Source organism: Pelophylax lessonae (assembly GCF_965119305.1).
Source record: "Pelophylax lessonae genome assembly, chromosome: 1".
NCBI classification, from domain to species: domain Eukaryota; kingdom Metazoa; phylum Chordata; class Amphibia; order Anura; family Ranidae; genus Pelophylax; species Pelophylax lessonae.
Window position 1 is genome coordinate 439,633,673 of NC_138768.1, and position 18,963 is coordinate 439,652,635.

General features: G+C 45.7%; 1 protein-coding gene across 1 annotated transcript in view; it reads right to left on the bottom strand.

Moving 5' to 3' along the window:
• The window catches only part of LOC309544947 (N-acetylneuraminate-9-phosphate synthase-like), a 76,680-nt gene that overhangs the window by 20,243 nt on the left and 37,474 nt on the right, over positions 1-18,963 (bottom strand). Inside the window, exons 2-3 of the mRNA XM_082243951.1 lie at positions 5,611-5,826; positions 1,579-1,678 (exon numbers count right to left, since the gene is read on the bottom strand). Of these exons, the coding sequence (XP_082100077.1) occupies positions 1,579-1,678; positions 5,611-5,826 (316 nt within the window). The remainder of the gene's footprint in view (positions 1-1,578; positions 1,679-5,610; positions 5,827-18,963) is intronic.

Sequence of the window (18,963 nt, forward strand, 5' to 3'; positions counted from 1 at the left end):
GACTCTTGGCTGGCTACAAAAAGCGTTTACAAGCTGTGATACTTGCCAAAGGGGGCAGTACAAGATATTAACTCCGCAGGGTGCCCAAACTTTTGCAGACGCCATTTTTTTTGTTTTCTGAAAGTGTAAATGATGGAAATAAAATCTAACTTTTGTTGACATATTATAAGAATGTCTAATCTGTAATTTGATGCCTTTTGGAGATTTTTCCATCTTTCCTTGGCTTCTTTATGCACATTAATACAAATTTTTACCTGGGGTGGCCAAACTTTCGATCACCACTGTACATGTCTGTAGCCTCCTACATTTTGGCTAATGAGACACCCACTGCTAATCACCAGGCTTAAGTTCATTCACATAAGAGACTGCCTCAATCTATACAACAGATTGGGGTGATGGCAGTTGAAGGTAGATGCAGGCAGATTACCCTTGTGTCCACATAGCACAGGTTTTAGATGTCTGCTATAAAGTCTTAAGCTCCTTTCACACAGTTGGTGCGCCCGATGGACTCTGTTTTACTCAGCGGGGATTGACCTGCCGATCCCCACTGAGCAGGCGGATGACATGTCAGTCTCTGCTTACTTTGCAGAGAAAAAAAGCTGTCAGAGCCCCGCTTCTCCTCTATGGGAGATTGGATGAAAACGGACCACCTGTCTGTTTTCATCCGATCCTCCAGACGGATAGAAAATAGGGTTTCCATCCGTCCGGATAGCAGCGGGTGCCAGTGGACATGTCACCACTGACATCCGCTGCTCCATAGGGGTGCATGGAGCATCCGATCAGGCCCCCCTGAAAAACTGACAGGCGGACCGGATCGGAAAGCCTGTGTGAAAGGGGCCTTAGGCTATCATTATACTTTTGTTTCTTTACATTATTGTAACTAAGTCTTGTAAAGTCCCTATATATATGAAAACAATTACCAGTATAGATGCCACATTTTGGGGAATCTGTCTAAAGCATTGCAAAATGAACACACTGTATTTGACATTAGTGTTTGCCAAGGAACTGTCTTTTTACTTTCAATATACAATCTTTCCCAATCTTTTGAAAATCTTTGTTTTAATGGAAAATGCTCATTTATGGGAAAATGTGCAAAACATTCAGTTTTTACCTTTTACATGCACAATACTTAAATATCCCCCCCCCCCTTCTTTTATTAAAAACAGAGAACACAAACTGTTTTAATAGGTTATTTTTTATAAAAAGCGTCCATTATCTATGCCCCCTAACACTGTAAGACCCCATTCACACTACCGCGACTTGGACCACGACTTGTCAGCCTGACAAGTCACAGTCCTCACGCTCCCATAGTGTAGTACAGGAGCTGTTCTAATAGGCGCGACACAAGTCGCTCTGACTTAGAAAAAGGGTCCTGTACTACTTCAGGGCGACCTGGAGGCAACTTGCATTGACTTCCATTATGTGAAGTCCGTGCAAGTCGCGCTGCACGCGACTTCACAGGTCGCCCCTGAAGTCGTGCACAAGTCGTGCCGTGGTAGTGTGAATGGAGCCTAAATGTGCTCTAAATATGATTGTATTGAAGTTTTCTGTGCAATAAGTCAACAAAATTCTGCCAACCTTTCTGGGCTGCCTTTTTTAAATAGGTCAGATTATTTGTGTCCAATGATGCAACTTTGAAGAATGGAACCCCCAGTTCATGTAGAAACTCCACTGCCATCTGAAACAAAACCACAATAAATGCATACAATTTTCACGTACAAATGCATCAAACAGTGTTTCTGCTCTGTCTGTTGTATTTGCTTACATTTTTCTGCCCTGGACTCCTTCCTTTACCTTCACACATTAAAGTGAAACTCTATAGTGGGGATGAGGGGAGCTAGCCACAGCACCATGTGCTATAATGTGCAAGTATGCGTATACACGCTTATCTTGGGATTGTCATCCTCCAGCAACAAGAGGTCCACACTCCTTGCTGCTGCTCCATCACTGTGGTTACCATAATTTTGTGCTTAGCTTTTGAGCCTGGGGTCTCCCTTCTTCTGTCATAGGGTAGGAAATGGTAATTAACTCCTTTACATGTGAGCTGCAGTTGCATTATTGCACCACCATTGGCATCTTAGACTATAGGCTGGGAGTGTACACTGCGCATGCACGAATATTGGTAGCAGGCAGGTAAGATATATGAAGATACTTGGGAGCTATATGGGAGTTGCTTCGATTATCAAAAGATCGTTAATCCAGGCAGGACGCACAATCACATACATATTTAAAAATCCTCAGCAGATTACACTGAACAATACAGCTTTGCCAGGACTCAACCTAGCCAGTGACTGAACGCAAACAGCAGCACAATAATTAGATCATCTTTCTGCTCTCAGAGAGCTGTCAGTGTTAGATGCACCACCCTATGCAATGCAGCAGTGCCTAACTGGATCCCTCTTTGGCTGCTTTCACACTGCAGTGCTTCTAAAATGTGCTAGGCACGAAAAAAAAAAAAAAAAAGCATGTTTAAATGCATTGAGTTAAGATTTAGCACAACACATCTGAGGTGAATAGCTGGTTGCTAAGGACACCATTGGGTGCTTGGCTCTGGTTGTTAAGTAGCTGGCACCTGCGGGCATCCTTAACCAGTGATAATTACACTTCCAATGCTATCTGCCAGCTCCTTAACAATTAGCTATTCACTAGTTAAAGCGGAGTTCCACCCATTTTTAATAGGTTGGAATACATAGCTGTATGTAATCCCCTTTAAAACGGCTTTTACCAATGGAAACTTTTTTTTTTTTCTAGTAAATACCTTAATTTCTGCTTTATTCCTCCTCTCCTCACTTCCGGTCCGATCGACGATGACGTCATTCGGCGATTCGCAGTGTCTGCTGGGATGTATTCTATTCCAGAAATCTCGCAGTAGCTGAGCTGTAGTGAGTCGTGCCTGCCCCGCCTCCGCCCCGCCTCCTCTCATTGGTTGTATTGTATGAATGTATTAAGGCTGTTCTCTGCCCCGCCTCCGCCCCGCATCCTCTCATTGGTTGTATTGTATGAATGTATTAAGGCCGTTCTCTGCCCCGCCTCCTCTGCCCGCCTCCTCTCATTGAGTTGTATTCATACAATACAACTCAAAGAGAGGAGGCGGGGCGGAGGCGGGGCAGAGAACGGACTTAATACATTCATACAATACAACCAATGAGAGGAGGCGGGGCGGGGCGGAGGCGGGACAGAATGGCCTTAATACATTCATACAATACAACTTAATGAGAGGAGGCGGGGCGAAGGCGGGGCAGGCACGGCTCACTACAGCTCAGCTACTGCGAGATTTCTGGAATAGAATACATCCCAGCAGACACTGCGAATCGCCGAATGACGTCATCACCGATCGGACCCGGAAGTGAGGTGAGGAGGAATAAAGCAGAAATTAAGGTATTTAATAGCAAAAAAAAAAAAAAAAGTTTCCATTGGTAAAAGCCGTTTTAAAGGGGATTACATAGATCTAAAGTTCCAAAAATGGGTGGAACTCCACTTTAAGGACACCGGTGGGTGCCCACTCCTTAACCAGCATCTTATTGACTCCAAAAATGCACCAAAAAAAAAAAAAATGCACCCTGGGTGCGTTTTCAATTGATTTATATGGAAGGTGAATTTTTGGAGCACCAAAGATGCTCCATGCAGGACTTTTCACATTGCTGCATTGCATTTGTGCTGCAGTTTGAAAAGTCAAATAGGATTTAAAGGGGAATAATTTTGATGAACATTCTAGTAAGGTCTTGACAGAAAGGAAGCACTAAAGGCATATGTCTCCAGCTAGGAACTTGTAGAATCTAATGCACAGTGGGAATCGGTGAGACTTTCATAGCAGGAGGAGTATCGAAAAATATATGCCAAGCGGACCACATTTTATGTAGAGTCTGCAGTCTATCATTAGCTACTGCAATGGACTCTTCCATGTTATAGATATTCACCGACAGCAACCACTCCTTAATAGTTGGGGGAGAAGAGGACTTCCAGCGTCTGGGAATCCGGGATTTATCAGCATTGAGTAAAAGGCGAACTATCGATTTTTTTATAGGAGCGAAGTGGACGATCAGTCACATGCAATAAACAGCACTCAGGTGTAAGGGTTATAGAAGTATCGGTAATCTCTTGAATAAGATCACAAATCTGATTTCAAAAGCCAGCAATCCGTGGGCACTCCCACCATATGTGAACTAGCGTGACTGGAGACTGGCCACATCTCCAGCACACATTAGAGGCTTGAGGGAACCATCTGTGAAGCCTATCAGGAGTGAAATACCAATGGGTAAGTAGTTTATAGGCATTTTCCTGGTACCTGGAGCTGATAGAGCATTTATGCTCTAGAATGCAAGCGTTCATCCATTGTCCCTTGGCTGTCGAAAGTTGTGTATATGAAAACCCTTTGGACAAAAATTCTCGCCCGAGTTTCTTATAGTGTGTACGAGCCATAAGCCTTAGTCCTAACTACAAACATGTTGAACTATTCAAAAATATTGTTGTGTTTGTGGCATATTCCCCTTAGCAGAAAATCGGATCTTAAATAAAACCAGTTAGTATGAATATTTGTAAAGGCCCGTACACACGTTAAGAAAATCGTAAGTAAAATTTCGACCGACAAACGTTCTGCCGATTTTCGGATCGCTAGTACAGTGCTTTCGACAGCCGATTACAAATTTCAGTACGACAAAAGCTAAATGTGCAGGCTAAAAAATTTGTATCGTACCTGAATACAATGTCCAATTTTAATTTAATTAGCACAGTTTTTGTCCGAAAAAAATCGTAAGAGCATGACTATGCATGCTCGTAAATGAAATACATACATACAAAACAATTCAACACACTTCATCACTTCTGAAGTTAAATTCTGTCGTACAAGAACACTTTTGACAGGAGACTAGCGTGCAACAAAACAACAAGTGAAAATTCGTCCGATAATCTAATCGTGTGTATGAGGCTTAAGGATCTCAATCACCATTGAGCTGTTATAATAGCTCAGCTTTACTGCTCAAGGAGAGCTCCAGGTGCTTGTTTTGTTGTATTCTCTCCATGTTCTTTGGACATCAGTTTGAGGTTGCAGATAGTTGACCTGCTTCTCATTTCCACCGTACAGTGGTTATAAAGAAAACAAATGCCAGCCAGCACTGGCCCTTGGTGTCTCCTGGAATCAACATAGTCTCCTGCTCAACTCCGAGCAGATAACCAACCTAATGCTTGGGATGCTGGAGGAGAGCAAAACTGTCAACTTCCATGTAAACCTGACAGCACTTTCTTTTTTAATGTCTGCTCTCTAAGCTATACTCAGGTAGGAGATAGAATAGACCGATACAATGAAACCGTAAAAAAAAAAAAAAAAATCAATGGAGGCAAGACTGCACCACACACAATGACTGGAGATTGTGTTTAGATGCCTAGTGATTATTCCTTCTCTTTAGAGGTTGGACATAAATTATTGTAAATGCCTGGTATAGGAATACCTAACGGATATTAGCAGCCATCCCGCTTTTACATGACATAAAATTAAAATCTAAGCAGCTCTGCAGTTAGAAATGTCTCTAAAATGTGAATTTCTTATAAAATCCTGTACAAATATCACTTAAAACAAAACTCAGTTTTGATGAATATTCTTTGTTGTAGTCTTACCTCATCCATTCCAGAGGCTGTGAAATAAATGCCTACTTCCTTTGCAAACTTTTGTAGTTCCCGATATTGATCATGGCTGAACTCCAGGTGGCGCTTGTGTTCTCCGTATGTCTTTCCCCAAGAGTGTGGAGACGTGTATGCCCTTTCCAAGGCTTTTTTGTTGAATTTGTACTCTAGTTCACTTTTCTGGAACTTTGCACAGTCTGCACCACAATCCTGAAAGTACAACATACATATATATATATTTTTTAAACCAGACTCTTATTGATATTAAAAGTCGGAACAAGAAAGTAGATACATTATATGACACCTCATATAGGGTACACAATAGTGCATAGATACAATGGATAAGAAAGGAGCATATTCCATACATCAATAACCATTGAATCTATTGCTACAACTCCAGAGGAGTTCTGTTAAGGTAGGAAGGGAAAATTACAAAAAAGTTGTACACAACAACTTTCATATCTTAAGGAAAACCGTTGGAGGTGTCTAGCTGGGAACAGGATCAGGTCACCAAACATTAATACATATTTTTTTTGTATATGCTTGCATCTTTACAAGACCCTGGTGGTGAGATAACTCAAGACTGTACACCTACCATAGCAATTATAAGGGGCAATTACTCTCCTTGTTGGATAGTGATACTCGATACTCCAAGGTCAGCACCTGGAACTATAGAAAGATCTCAAGACACTGGAAAGAGCGTACACTACCCAACCTATAAAGAATCACTTTCAGGTTGACTGATACTGTACTGTAATAAAACCCCAACAAAAACTATTTTTACTTATCTATTGGGTAAGCCAAGATTAATAACCCCCCCCCCCCAAACTCCTATCCTGGCAGGAATTTATAATCCCTCTCCTAGTCCTGTCAGGATAACCGCAGAGCTGGTGCAAGTTGGGCTGTCTTGTTACCCTTTCTGAAGTCCATTTCTCATATATCCACTGGCAAGTATGGCGACACCAAAAGTTCAAGTTCAGGTGAGGCCTAGGATTTAAGCTGGCATCAGGTGTGGGAAAAGATCTCAACAACCCAGTGGGGTAGAAAGCCATTCCTCATTCATACTAAAAATCATGGGTGGAATCCTTAATTAAAAGGGTTTTTTTCATTCCAGTTTGTCAGTGGACTAAATACAGTCCATATAGATATAAACTAGCTCCTGGAATTCTAATATATGTAAATATAGAGGCTTGCTTACAAGGTTTTACCTGGAACAATCTGATGATTCAGGTCTCAGTCATGATACAGGGTAGTGAGAAATAGGTTGCCCTCCATAGGTGTCCATAAGAAAAGCATCTACTGAAATACAGCATGCTTTACAGCCTGCGGTCCCCTTTAGCTCAATTAGTTAGCTACAATAAAGGAAAGGCTAAGTTCACCCTTTTTTCTCCCGTTCGTGCCATTAAAGCATTCGTGTACTTATTTTGCAAAAATAAAACAGTTTTTTATTAATTCTACACAAGCTTATTTAACTCTTCATATCTGTTTATACACACTGCTCAATTACTTATGCCTTACATCCTGGACAGATTTTAGGTCATGACACAGGAAGGAGTTGACCAGCTGATCTTTTTAGCACACACCCAGAATCATCTACCCTCAGCTGGTCAACTCCTTCTTGGGTCATGACCTAAAGTCTGTCGAGAAAGTAAGGCAGAAGTAATCGAGCAGTGTGTTTAACCACTTGCTGAATGCCCGCCGCATATATACTGCGGCAGGCTGGCTCGGCTGCGCAAATCGCCATACCTGTACGGTGATCAGCGGGAGCGCTCCTGGGGGCGTGCTCCCGCCCCCACTAGGCCTTCTATATGGGATCACAGGTCTCTGTGTTCATTTTACAAGTCCCTCCCCCATACAGTTAGAAAACACAACCTTAGGCTCACACTTAACCCTTTGATCACCTCTAGGTTAACCCCTTCCCTGACAGTGTCATTATTACAGTAACAGTGCATATTTTTAGCACTGATTACTGTAGTAATGTCACTGGTACCCCCAAAAGTGTATAAAATGTCAGTTAGGGGTCCGACCTGTCTGCCGCAATGTCGCAGTCCTGCTAAAAATCGCAGATCACCGCCTTTACTAGTAAAAAAAAAAAAAATGACATAAATCTTGCCCCTAGTATGTAGAAACGATAACTTTTGCGCAAACCATTTAAAATACGCTTATTGCAATTTTTTTTAACCAAAAATATGTAGAATACAAATTGGCCTAAAAGGATGAAAAAAAATAGATTTTTAATTTTTTTGGGGGGGAATGTTATATAGCAGAATGTGAAAAATATTGTTGGTCTTTTTTTGTTTATAGCGCAAAAAAAGAAAAAAAAAAAAAAGAAAAGAAAAATCGCACAGGTGATCAAATACCACCAAAAGAAAGCTCTATTTATGGGGGAAAAAGGGCATCAATTTTATTTCGGTACAGCTTTGCATGACCGCGCAATTGTCAGTTAAAATAACGCAGTGCTGAATCGCAATAAATGGCCTGGTCACTAAGGGGGCAAATCCTTCCGGTCCAGAAGTGGTTAAACACCTATGAAGAGAGTGAGGTAAGCCTGTGTAGAATTAATGGAAAACTTTTATTTTTGCAAAAGAAGTACATGAATGCTATATTGGTACATAGGGGAGCTGGAATTTAGAAGAAAAAAAAAAAAAGGTGAACAAAGGGTGAACTTAGCTTTAAAAACCAAGAACAATTGTGACTATATGGTAGTTTAAAAGTCCATAGATGTGGTAGCTACAACGGCTTTTATTTTTCAAGTACAGAAAATATTTGCTACAAATGCAATGTGCTTGTAAGTTCTTGTGAACTGAATCTGAAGCACAGACAATGTCGATCTCCTCCAACTACTGACCTCTCCATCTCCCCTGTAATGGAGGTGATGTCCAAACTGGGTGACAACCATGGCTCCCTCTACAGATACAGTATAGGAATGAATATAGCTACCCATAGACAGGAATTGTATTATTCACAGGATTAACAGGTGAAAACAAAAGGATAAAAAAAAAAAAAAAATGTAATGTAGCTACCACATCTCTGTACTGGGAAGATGCAGTTTAACCCCTTTAACCACTTGCCCACCAGGCTTTTTCTGGCACTTTGTTTACAAGTTTAAATCAGTATTTTTTGCAAGAAAATGAATTCTAACGCCCACACATTATACAGCTGAGGCCTAGGGAATAAAATGGATTGTTGCAATTGTTTACAATTTATAGAAAAAAATACACTTTAATGAATAAAAAAAACAAACGAATAAATAGCTACCCAAAATGTCACGCTTTAAAATTGCACACGCTTGTGGAACAGTGACAAATTACAGAACTTAAAAATCTCCATAGGGGGCGCCTCAAACACATATACAGGTTACCTGTTTGAAGTTACGGAGGAGGTCTGACGCTAAAATGATTGCTCTTGCTCCAATGTTCGCGTGATACCTCACATGTGTGGTGCGAATACCATTTACATATGCGTGTGCAAATTATGTATGCGTTAATTTCTGCATGCGAGCATGGAAGGATGGGGGTGCTTCAAAATTTTGTTTCTAATTTTTTTTATTTTTACATAGTCCCTTTAATTTTTTTTTGGAATCACTTTTATTCCTATTACAAGAAATGTAAACATCCCTTGTAATAGAAATGAGGATGCAAGATCCACTATGGAGAGATCTGGGGTCATAAAGACCCCAAATCTCTTTTTTACCTTTAACCACTTAAGCCCCGGAAGATTTTACCCCCATTCCGACCAGGGGGTATTTTGCGATTCGGCACTGCGTGACTTTAACGGACAATTGCGCGGTCGTGCGACGCTGTACCTAAACGAATTTGGCGTCCTTTTTTTCCCACAAACAGAGCTTTCTTTTGGTGGTATTTGATCACCTGTGCGATTTTTTGATCACGCGCTATAAACAAAAAAAGAGCGTCAATTTTGCAAAAATAACAATATTTTTCACATTTTTTTATATGAAATTCCCCCCAAAAAAAATGTAAAAATCAAAATTTTTTAACATTTTCGGCCAATTTGTTTTATGCTACCTATGTTTGGTAAAAAAAAAAAAAATCGCAAAAAGCGTATTTTGATTGGTTTGCGCAAAAGTTATCGCGTTTACTAACAAAGGGAAAGATTTTTGTCATTTTTGTTGGTTTTTTTTAACGCGTAATGGCGGCGATCTGCGATTTTTTTTGCGGTACTGCGACATTGCGGCGGACAGATCGGACCCTTGACTGACATTTTTGACACTTTTGGGGTTACCAGTGACATTTCTACAGTAATCAGTGCTATATATATGCACTGTTACTGTAAAAATACACTGGTAGTGAAGGGGTTAACTTTATTTGGGAGGGAGGGGCTGTGTGTGTCCCTAGGGGCGTGCTTTCTTCTGTGATTGGCTGTGACTTGAGCTGTAAGGACACTGATCAACGGATCTACATAGTAGATCCATGTGATCAGTGTCTTTGCAGCGAGGAGAATGACAGGCAGCTTGTTTACACAAGCTGCCTGACATTCTCCCTCTCCCCCGCCGATCGCCGAGTGGCCGGCGGACATCGGGTCCGCTGGTCACACGCGCGGGGGGGTCCGTGACCACGCGGGAGCGCGCCTCCGGGGGCGCGCGCTTGCTCCCTAGACCCTCACAAGCAAGCAACGTAGCCCTACGTTAGTTTGCCTGTGAGGGGCTGACCGCCGACGTAGATAGTCGTGCGGCGGTCGGCAAGTGGTTAAAAGAAAAAGATAAAAAAAAAAAAGTTTTTTGATCTTTTGCTTTTAAAAAAAAAAAAAAAGAAAAACATTTTTTACTTCCAGCCTGGACCAAAAGTGGTGTCATGACATTAGTCCTCCAAGGCCATAGAGCATGGGTTTCAAACTGGCGGCCCTCCAGCTGTTTCGGAACTACATCCCATTATGCCTCTGCCTATGGTAGTCATGCTTGTAACTGTCAGCCTTGCAAAGCCTCAAGGCAATTGTAGTTCAGCTGGAGGGCCACCAGTTTGAGATCCCTGAGTAGTATCTACTCCTTGATTGCCTATAGGAGCAGCTGGCCGCACCGTCAGATTGTTTCTCGGGCAAACTGGTGGAAACGGTAAGCCCAAGAAACACTGGCAAGCGGTGGAAGGAGACATTCCCTCCCGACGCTTCAGAGACCGTTTCAGCAGGTCATGAGCCGCCCAGAACAGTTTCAAGAGGAAGCCAGCTGCAAAAAATTGGATTCATGACTTACCGTAAAATCCATTTCTCTGATGTTCATTGATGGACACAGCACCTGATAATTCATAACCATTTGGGTTATACTGCCCCCTACAGGAGTGAGAAACTAGGCAGAAAATAATTCTTGCTACACCCATGGGCAGTCCCAGGGGGTATACTACCTTTCTCTGTTATAGCCACTCAATTTTGTTATAAGCAGTGTCAGGAGAATTATAACTCGAGAGGGGTGGGTGCTGTGTCTGTCAACGTACATCAGAGAAATGGATTTAACGGTAAGTCAAAAATCACATTTTCTTTCGTTCGACGGACACAGCTCCTGATATTCATAACCATTGGGACGTACCAAAGCAGTATTAATCATGAGGAATGGGAACAATAAAAAAATTCCCAACAACTGGAGCCCACCTGAAAAAAAACACCCCAAAGAGGATCAGGTCCTCTTAAACAGCAGCCTGCAAAAGCTTGCAGCCAAAAGAAGCATCCGCAGATACCAACATCCACTTAATAAAAAACTTTGTAAAAAAGTGTGCACCGACGACCAGGTGGCCGCCTTGCAAACCTGCATCACTGACGCCTGATGATGGAAAGCCCAGGAGGCACTAAGTGCCCTAGTAGAGTGCATCTTGACAGGGAAAGGAGGATCTGACCCCTGATGGAATAGGCATGAACCACCGTCTGTTTGATCCATCTGGAAATGGTCGCAGAGGAAGCGGACAACCCTTTTCGAGGTCCATCCGTGAGCACAAAGAGAGAGTCTGATTTCCTGAAAGACTCCGTAGCTGCCAAATACACCCTAATTGCCCGGTCCACAACCAAGGCATTCAAGTCAATTTCCTTTGGATGTTTAGGCCTGGGACACAGGGAAGGCATAACAATGTCTTCATTCAAATGAAAATCAGGGACAACCTTTGGAAGGAATGACGGACAGGGGTGAAGAACCACCTTATCCCTGTGAGTCACCAGGTAAGGTGAACAACAGGATAACACTGCCAGTTCTGATACCCCGCACACAAAGGTGATAGCCACTAAAAAGGCTACCTTCTGGAACAGCGTAAGCAGGGGAATCTCCTGAAAATATTATCAAAGGGAGGCTTCTGTAGAGCTGAAAGCACCAAATTAAGATCTCAAGGTGCCAACGGAGCCCGCGCTGGAGGAACCAAATGTCGGACACCCTGAAGAAACATACACCAGGGAGTGTGTGGCTAAAGGTCCTTGGAAAAAGACCGCCAAAGCATACACCTGGCCCTTGATGGTACTCAAGGACTATTTCTGTTCTACCCACCATTGAAGGAAGGTTAAGATTCGAGCCACCGAGAAGGAGCGAGGAAGAACCCCAAGAGACTCACACTACGCAATGTTCGTCTTCCACGTATGATGGTAGAACTTCCAAGAGGTAGATTTCCTAGCTTTCAACAGTGTAGGAATCACAGACTCAGATAAACCACTATCCTTCAGCGCCTGGCGTTCAACAGCCAAGCCATCAAAGCCAGCGACTGTAAACAGGATAGAAGATCGGTCAGTGAGGCAGCAGATCCTCCCTGAGAAGAAGCTGCCAAGGAACGTCGGCGACCAGTCGCACCAGATTGGCGTACCAAGCCCGGCGAGGCCAGTCCGGAGCAACTAAGATGACTGGAATCCCTTCTGCCTCGATCCTCCGTAGAAGTCTTGGCAGAAGCTTGAGAGGAGGGAAGGCATAAATCAGACAATACTAACCCCACAGGGCCACCAGTGCGTCTTTGGCGTCCTTCAGAGCATCCCGTGACCGAGCCACAAACCTCTGCACCTTTCTGTTGAGCTGAGATGCCAACAGATCCACCTCGGGGATTCCCCACCTGAGACACAACTGATGAAACACCTCCGGATGCAGGGACCACTCCCCTTAGTCCAACGCCTGCCGACTGAGATAATCCGCATGCCAATTTTCCACCCCAGGAATGTGTATGGCGGAGAGGGCTAGAACAAACCGTTCCACCCACCTTAGAATGCCGGCTACCTCCAGAGCCACTAGGACACTTCTTGTGCCCCCCTGGTGATTGACATAAGCCATGGCCGTGGCATTGTCTGTTTGAATGTGCACTGGACATCCCTGAAGACGATCCATCCAATGGTCCAGGCACAGTCTGATTGCTCGAAGTTCCAAGACATTGATCGGTAGTCTGGACTCCTCCAGTGTCCAGAGCCCCATAGCAGAATTTTTGCCGCGGATGCCTCCCCAGCTGGACAGGCTGGAATACGTCGTTACCACTGTCCAATACAAGTGGAGGAAGGATTTGCCCAGCCAAAGCACTGGAGAACGAAGCCACCATAGCAGGGACTCCTTCGATCCCCGGCTCAGCCGGATCTGATTGTCCAGGGAGTCTTGTCCCATTTGACCAGAATCTCCCTTTGTAGGGACCTTGTATGGAACTGTGCAAATGAAACCGCCTCAAAGGTATCAGGCCCAGCACCCGCATGCAAGTCCAGAGGGATGACCATCTGCTGGACAGCAGGAGGCAAATTGCAATCTGCAATTTCTGGAGCTTTTACAGAGGAAGGAGCACTCTGGTTAAGGCCGAGTTCAAAATCAGACCCAGATAGTCCAGCTTTGTGGATGGAACCAGAGCAGACTTCTGAAAACTCAGAAGCCAGCCGAACTCCCTCAGAGTTTGTATGGTGATTTCCAGGTTTTCCACCAGAGCAGTAGGAGACTCTGCTCCCAGAAGGAGGTCATCCAAGTAGCCCAATACCATGATTCCCCATTGGCGTAACAATACTAGCACTGGGGCTAACAATTTTGTGAAGACCCGAGGAGCAGAGGCAAGACCAAAGGGTATCGCCACAAACTGATAATGTTCCTCTCCCACGGTAAAGCTAAGGAAGTGCTGATGACCGGCACATATTGGAATGTGAAGGTAAGCTTCCTTGATGTCGATAGGAGGCAAGAAAATCCCTCTTATGCAGGGATGCCACCACCATGCGAATGGACTCCATCCTTAACTTCTGCACCCGCACAAAGCAGTTCAAAGGCTTGAGGTCCAGGATGGGACGCACCTTGCCTTCCTTCCTGGGGACTGTAAACAGGTTTAAGTAAAAACCCTGAAAACGTTCTGAAGTCGGAACCGGGACAATCACCCCTTGAAGTAAGAGGTGTTGTACCGTCCCAAACAGACCTTGTAAGCGGTCCAGGGACAGGCACAAGTTGGAAGGAAAGAACCTTGCCGGGTAACAAAAGCGAAACTTGATTTTGTAGCCGGACCGAATAACTTCGTGGACCCACTTGCCTTCTACCAGGAAAGTCCACAGGTCTGGAAACCAGTGAAGACGTCCCCCCAACCCTGATACGGGTGAGGGCGCACCTTCATGCTGAAGAAGCCCTGTCCGCAGGTCTGGAGAAGCCCACTCTCGGCTTGCCAGACCAGGTTCGTTTGGATCCTCCAGAGAAGGCCCTGAAAGGTTTTGAGCCCTTGTCAGTCGAACTTGAGGGATGTAAAATAATTCTTATGAGCCGAGGGCCCATGTCTACAATGAGGGTCCTTGCCCTTGGTAGCCTGCGGAAGAAAGGTACTCTTTCCTCCTGTGGGACCTTTATTGATGTCATCCAGGGTGGCTCCAAACAGGCGATTTCCTTGAAAGGAAAGATCAGTCAAGGCCTTTTTCGAAGTCTGGTCCACAGACCAGCATTTGAGCCAAAAGACATGCTGAAGGACCACTGCCGAAACAGAGAGCTAAGCCACTAGGGGAGCCACATCCAAAGAGGCATCACAGATAAATTGTAGCCCCTGGACCAGCTGGTCCGCCAGCTCAGCAAAGGCACAGGGGAGCTGTTCTTCCTTCAGGTCATGGGGGAAAAGCTTAGCCCACTCAGAGTTTGTGACACCAGGCCAATGGTGAATACCAGCCTCAGTGCGGAACCAGCCAGAGAGTACATATTTTGGGCCACAGCCTCCACCTTCCTGTTAGCTAGATCCTTAAGGGTCAGGGACTCTTCAACCAGAATCACGGTTGCCTTATTCAATCTGGAAACCGGAGCGTCCATCACCGGTGTAACAGTCCACTTCTTAAGAAGGGACTCCACATAGGGGTATCGGCTAGCAAATTGCGCAGGGACCCCAAGGGGACGCTTTGGTCGTCCCCACACTTTAGCGACAATGCTGTCAAAATAGGCGGAGAAGGTGAACACCTTTGCAACTTTGGATGGCTTGTGAGTGCCAAAGGGAACCTGCATCTCCGTCGCAGATGTGTCCTCCATTTTTAAGGTATCCCGCACGGGTACAATCAGTGCTTCCACCAGCGCCTTTTCGTGCGCGGTTGCAGATGTGATGGAATCATCCTCACTATCTGAGGATTTCGGGCACGTGGTCGCAGACCCAGCAGGGTGACCCAGGTCCGCGGCAGCCGCATCACATTCAGGATCTGATGAGATAGATGAGGCAGGGGAAGGCGGGGGGGGGGGGGGGGAGTACTCTTTTTGCTATCCCATTGCCCGAAAGCTACCTCCGCCCGACACACAAAGGACTCCAAACACGCCGTCAGTGGATGGTTGGGACCCGGAGGGCCCTGCAGCCTCAGAGGGGATCAGGTGGGGTGATGTGCTCAAAAAGACTCCATGAGTCACCAGGGGGACTCCACAGTGTGTAAAACACTGCAAAGGGATAGCCCCCACCGCGTTGGCAGCACTACCTGGTCCCCAGGAACAAAGCACCAAGTGATCCTCAGCAGAGAGGGAGAGGACCCTACCAGACTCACCACACAGGAGAAACAGGCACCCACAGCCACCAGGAGAATCTGCACTCTACATGTGGCGACCAGGAAGTGAAAAGATCAAGGAGTCAGCACCAGGGGATGAGGAGGGATTCTCACCGCCAAAATCGCCACCCAAAGGGCTCCACGGTCATGACTGATGTTATTTTCAATGGCAAACCACTGCAAAATGGCTGCCGGATTACACAAACATCGTGGGCCCGTGCGGCACCATGAGGCTCCCAGGGACCCAGGAGAGATCCCTAGGCTTCAAGGACAGGCTCAGGCAGGACAGAGGGCCCTGGCAGGAGCCCCCACCAGGTACAAACCCCCCCACACAGCCAATCGTCTGGTCGCCGGCGGCCCCATTGCCAGCATAGCGCCCTGCCCCCACCCCAGGAAGTGGACCAGAATACCCACACAGCCCCAGCATAAGTGGGGGGGGGGGGGTAGGATAGGGAGGACAGATTGAAGGGGGGGTGCCTGACTGGAAGGAGGGGAACCCGGGGATCCAACCGTCCCAAGAAGGGGCCCACGTCCACACTAAAACCCTCCAGGGGGAGAGGGGGGACAGCTACTCACCATACCAGGAGTCAGACGGGCACCGCTCCAGACAGAACCCCATCTATATGAGGGGGCTGTCAGCCAGGAGGAATGCTGCAACATAGGCCGAGACCCGGTCATATGTGACCTTGCGAGGCGTTTAGCTCGCAGGCCAGCCTCCGTCCGGTGGGGCTATGTCGCGGCCAAACTAGCGCGGAGCTGAGGTCCCAGCCGCCATTTTGGGTGAGGGCTGGCTGTTTTGGCCTCAGAGTGAGGGCAGAGGCCATTTTCTATCATCATCGTTGCCGCCGATCGGGCGCCATCTTTAGTATGGGCGGAGGTCCTGTTCTGGGCAGCGGCCATTTTCTAAGTGCTTTTCCTCCATTGACTTATATCAGGCACCATTTTTTTGTGGCTCAGGGCTTGCTTTTGCCTCTAGGGGCACGAGGTCACGTCCTCCTTTTACATCAGCCTTCTCCGCAGCGTGGCAAGTATAGGGACACTGTAGGGGGATTTTACCGTTTTTCTCTGGCTATATTCCTGCTAGCACTCTGTGTCATTATTTTTGCACTTTGATAATATGGAGTCCCAGGATAGCAAATTCCCCACAGACCTAGTTGATGGTTCAGGTACCCCTGATTCCACTTCCTTGGCCTCCTTATCTGCTGCACTTGCGACTTTAGCGTCAAATGTTGATCTGCTGATGACTGACCGTGTTACAAAAAAAGGCCTATGCCCTCTCAGTCTTCTGACTCAGAGCCCGAATTGGTTGCCACGGACGATGCCTGAGGGGTCCCCGTCCTCTCAGTTGGATGTGGAGGAGGAGGATTCATCCTCTGGGATAGCATGTGACCGTGCTGCGGTAGACGCACTTATTAGATCCGTTAAGGAGACTTTAAATCTTGAGGATGAGCCCTCCATGGCAGGTAAGCGGTTTTTCTTCGCAAAGCCCAGAAGTCGGGTCAGGTTTTCGTCCGACGACTGATCTGCCGATTTTCGGCTTGTTAGTATGGTGCTTCCGACAACTGACTCCGACTTTTCGGCCGAAAAAAATCTGGTGTGCAGGCTATAAAATTTTTGTCCTCCGTCAAAACACGTCCGATTTTCGTGCAGTCAGTGCAGATTTCGACAGGGAAAAATCTTATGCGCAAGACTGGGCATGCTCAGAGAAGAAGAAAGAACACAAAGAAAGCAAACCAACACATGACATCACTTCTGAAGTAGAATTTTGTCGTGCGGGAAAATTCGTGTGCAGTCTAGGCACATTCCAACCAACAAAACACCACTCTGGAAAAAAGACGGAAATTCGTTGCGTGTGTACTAGACTTAAGAGATTTAAGTACCGTTATCCCTTTGCAGATTTGGTTGATTCTCGATGGACTGTGGTTCCTAAAGTGGACCACACTGTTTCCAGACTGAATAAATCCACCTTGATACCCGTAGAGGACTCCCCGGTGTTTAAGGACCTGGCGGATAGACGGGTAGAAACGCTTTCACGCCACATGTATTTGGTGGCGGGTTCCCTGCTGAAGCCTGTGTGGTCGCCTCAGTGATGGTCTCTCAGGCTAATCGCTGAATGGGCCAAGGTGCTTAGGCGCACTCTGGTAGTAGAGTCGGTTTCTGCTGCTGCGCTGGACATGTTGGATCAAATGGCCCAGGCTGTGATGTACCTGTGTGATGCGGCTTTGGACGAGGCTCCTTTGGTCTCTCGCCTATCTGCGGTCGGGATTGCAATCCGCCGCATTATTTGGCTAAAAAGCTGGTCGGCCGACCATGCTTCTAAGAAGACAGTGTCTGACATCCCTTATGTGGGGGATCATCTTTTTGGCGACACTCTAGATGAGCTGATTAAGGGACTTACTGGGGGTAAGAGCACTCTCTTGCCTCAAGTCTCAAAGGGTAAATCTCCCCGCGCTAGGCCGGGTCCCTCCTTTAAGACTAACCGGGGGGTCCTTTTGTGCCTTTCGGGGCACAGGAAAAGCGTAAGTCCTTCAAGGCCTCTGGCAGTCACAAGAAATCTTTGGCATTTAAGCCCAAAACTGGTCAAGCTGGGCAGGCAACCCAGTCCACCACTTTCTGAAGGGACGCCCTCACCCGTATCAGGGGTGGGGGGACATCTGCATTGTTTTCTCGAGCGCTGGTTGTCCAAGATTCAGGACAGGTGGTTTCGCAAGCTCATTCGTTCAGGGTACAAGACCAAGTTTCGATCTTACCCCGCAGACAGATTCTTTCCATCAAACCTCTGACTCCCGATCGTTTTAGGGATCTAAAACCGGCGGTTTAGGATCTTCTCGCCCAAGGGGTCATCGTGCCGGTCCCTCCGCGGGACAGATTTCGGGGGTTTTACTCAGTGGTGGGATTCAAAAATTTTAGTAACCAGTTCCGACATTCAAGCATGGTTTAATATTTTTTTTCTTTATTGGCAAACAACATACAATAAAATCAAATTGTTTTTGGAGAGTCTTTGAAGGTATTGAAGAATAGTATGCAGGAGGTTATCCCTTCGTCCCTTTCATCCTTTAAGAATTCTTCATAGACTTGCTCCAAAGTTGAAGCTGTGGGTCAAGGTAGAGATTCCTATATAAAGGGAGAAAAGTAAGTAACCCCACCTTAGAGAACTGAACACATTTAACTGTGTGCCGAGGCACTGACGCCTAACACTTAAGTAACGTAGCATTACATCTATCAGCGTCTTCTTTAAGACACATACTCCAATTTATGCAGTGAGAAAAAATTAAAGAGAGAAAAAAATAGGTAAAATCCTGACACATAGTAAAAACATTTTATTATTATTTACCTCATTTCAAATACTTCCAAATTGCTAGCTGATTTTCGTCATGCTCTTTTTTTCGAACCTTTTTCACCCTGTTGTCATCTGCTGTGTGGTTTATT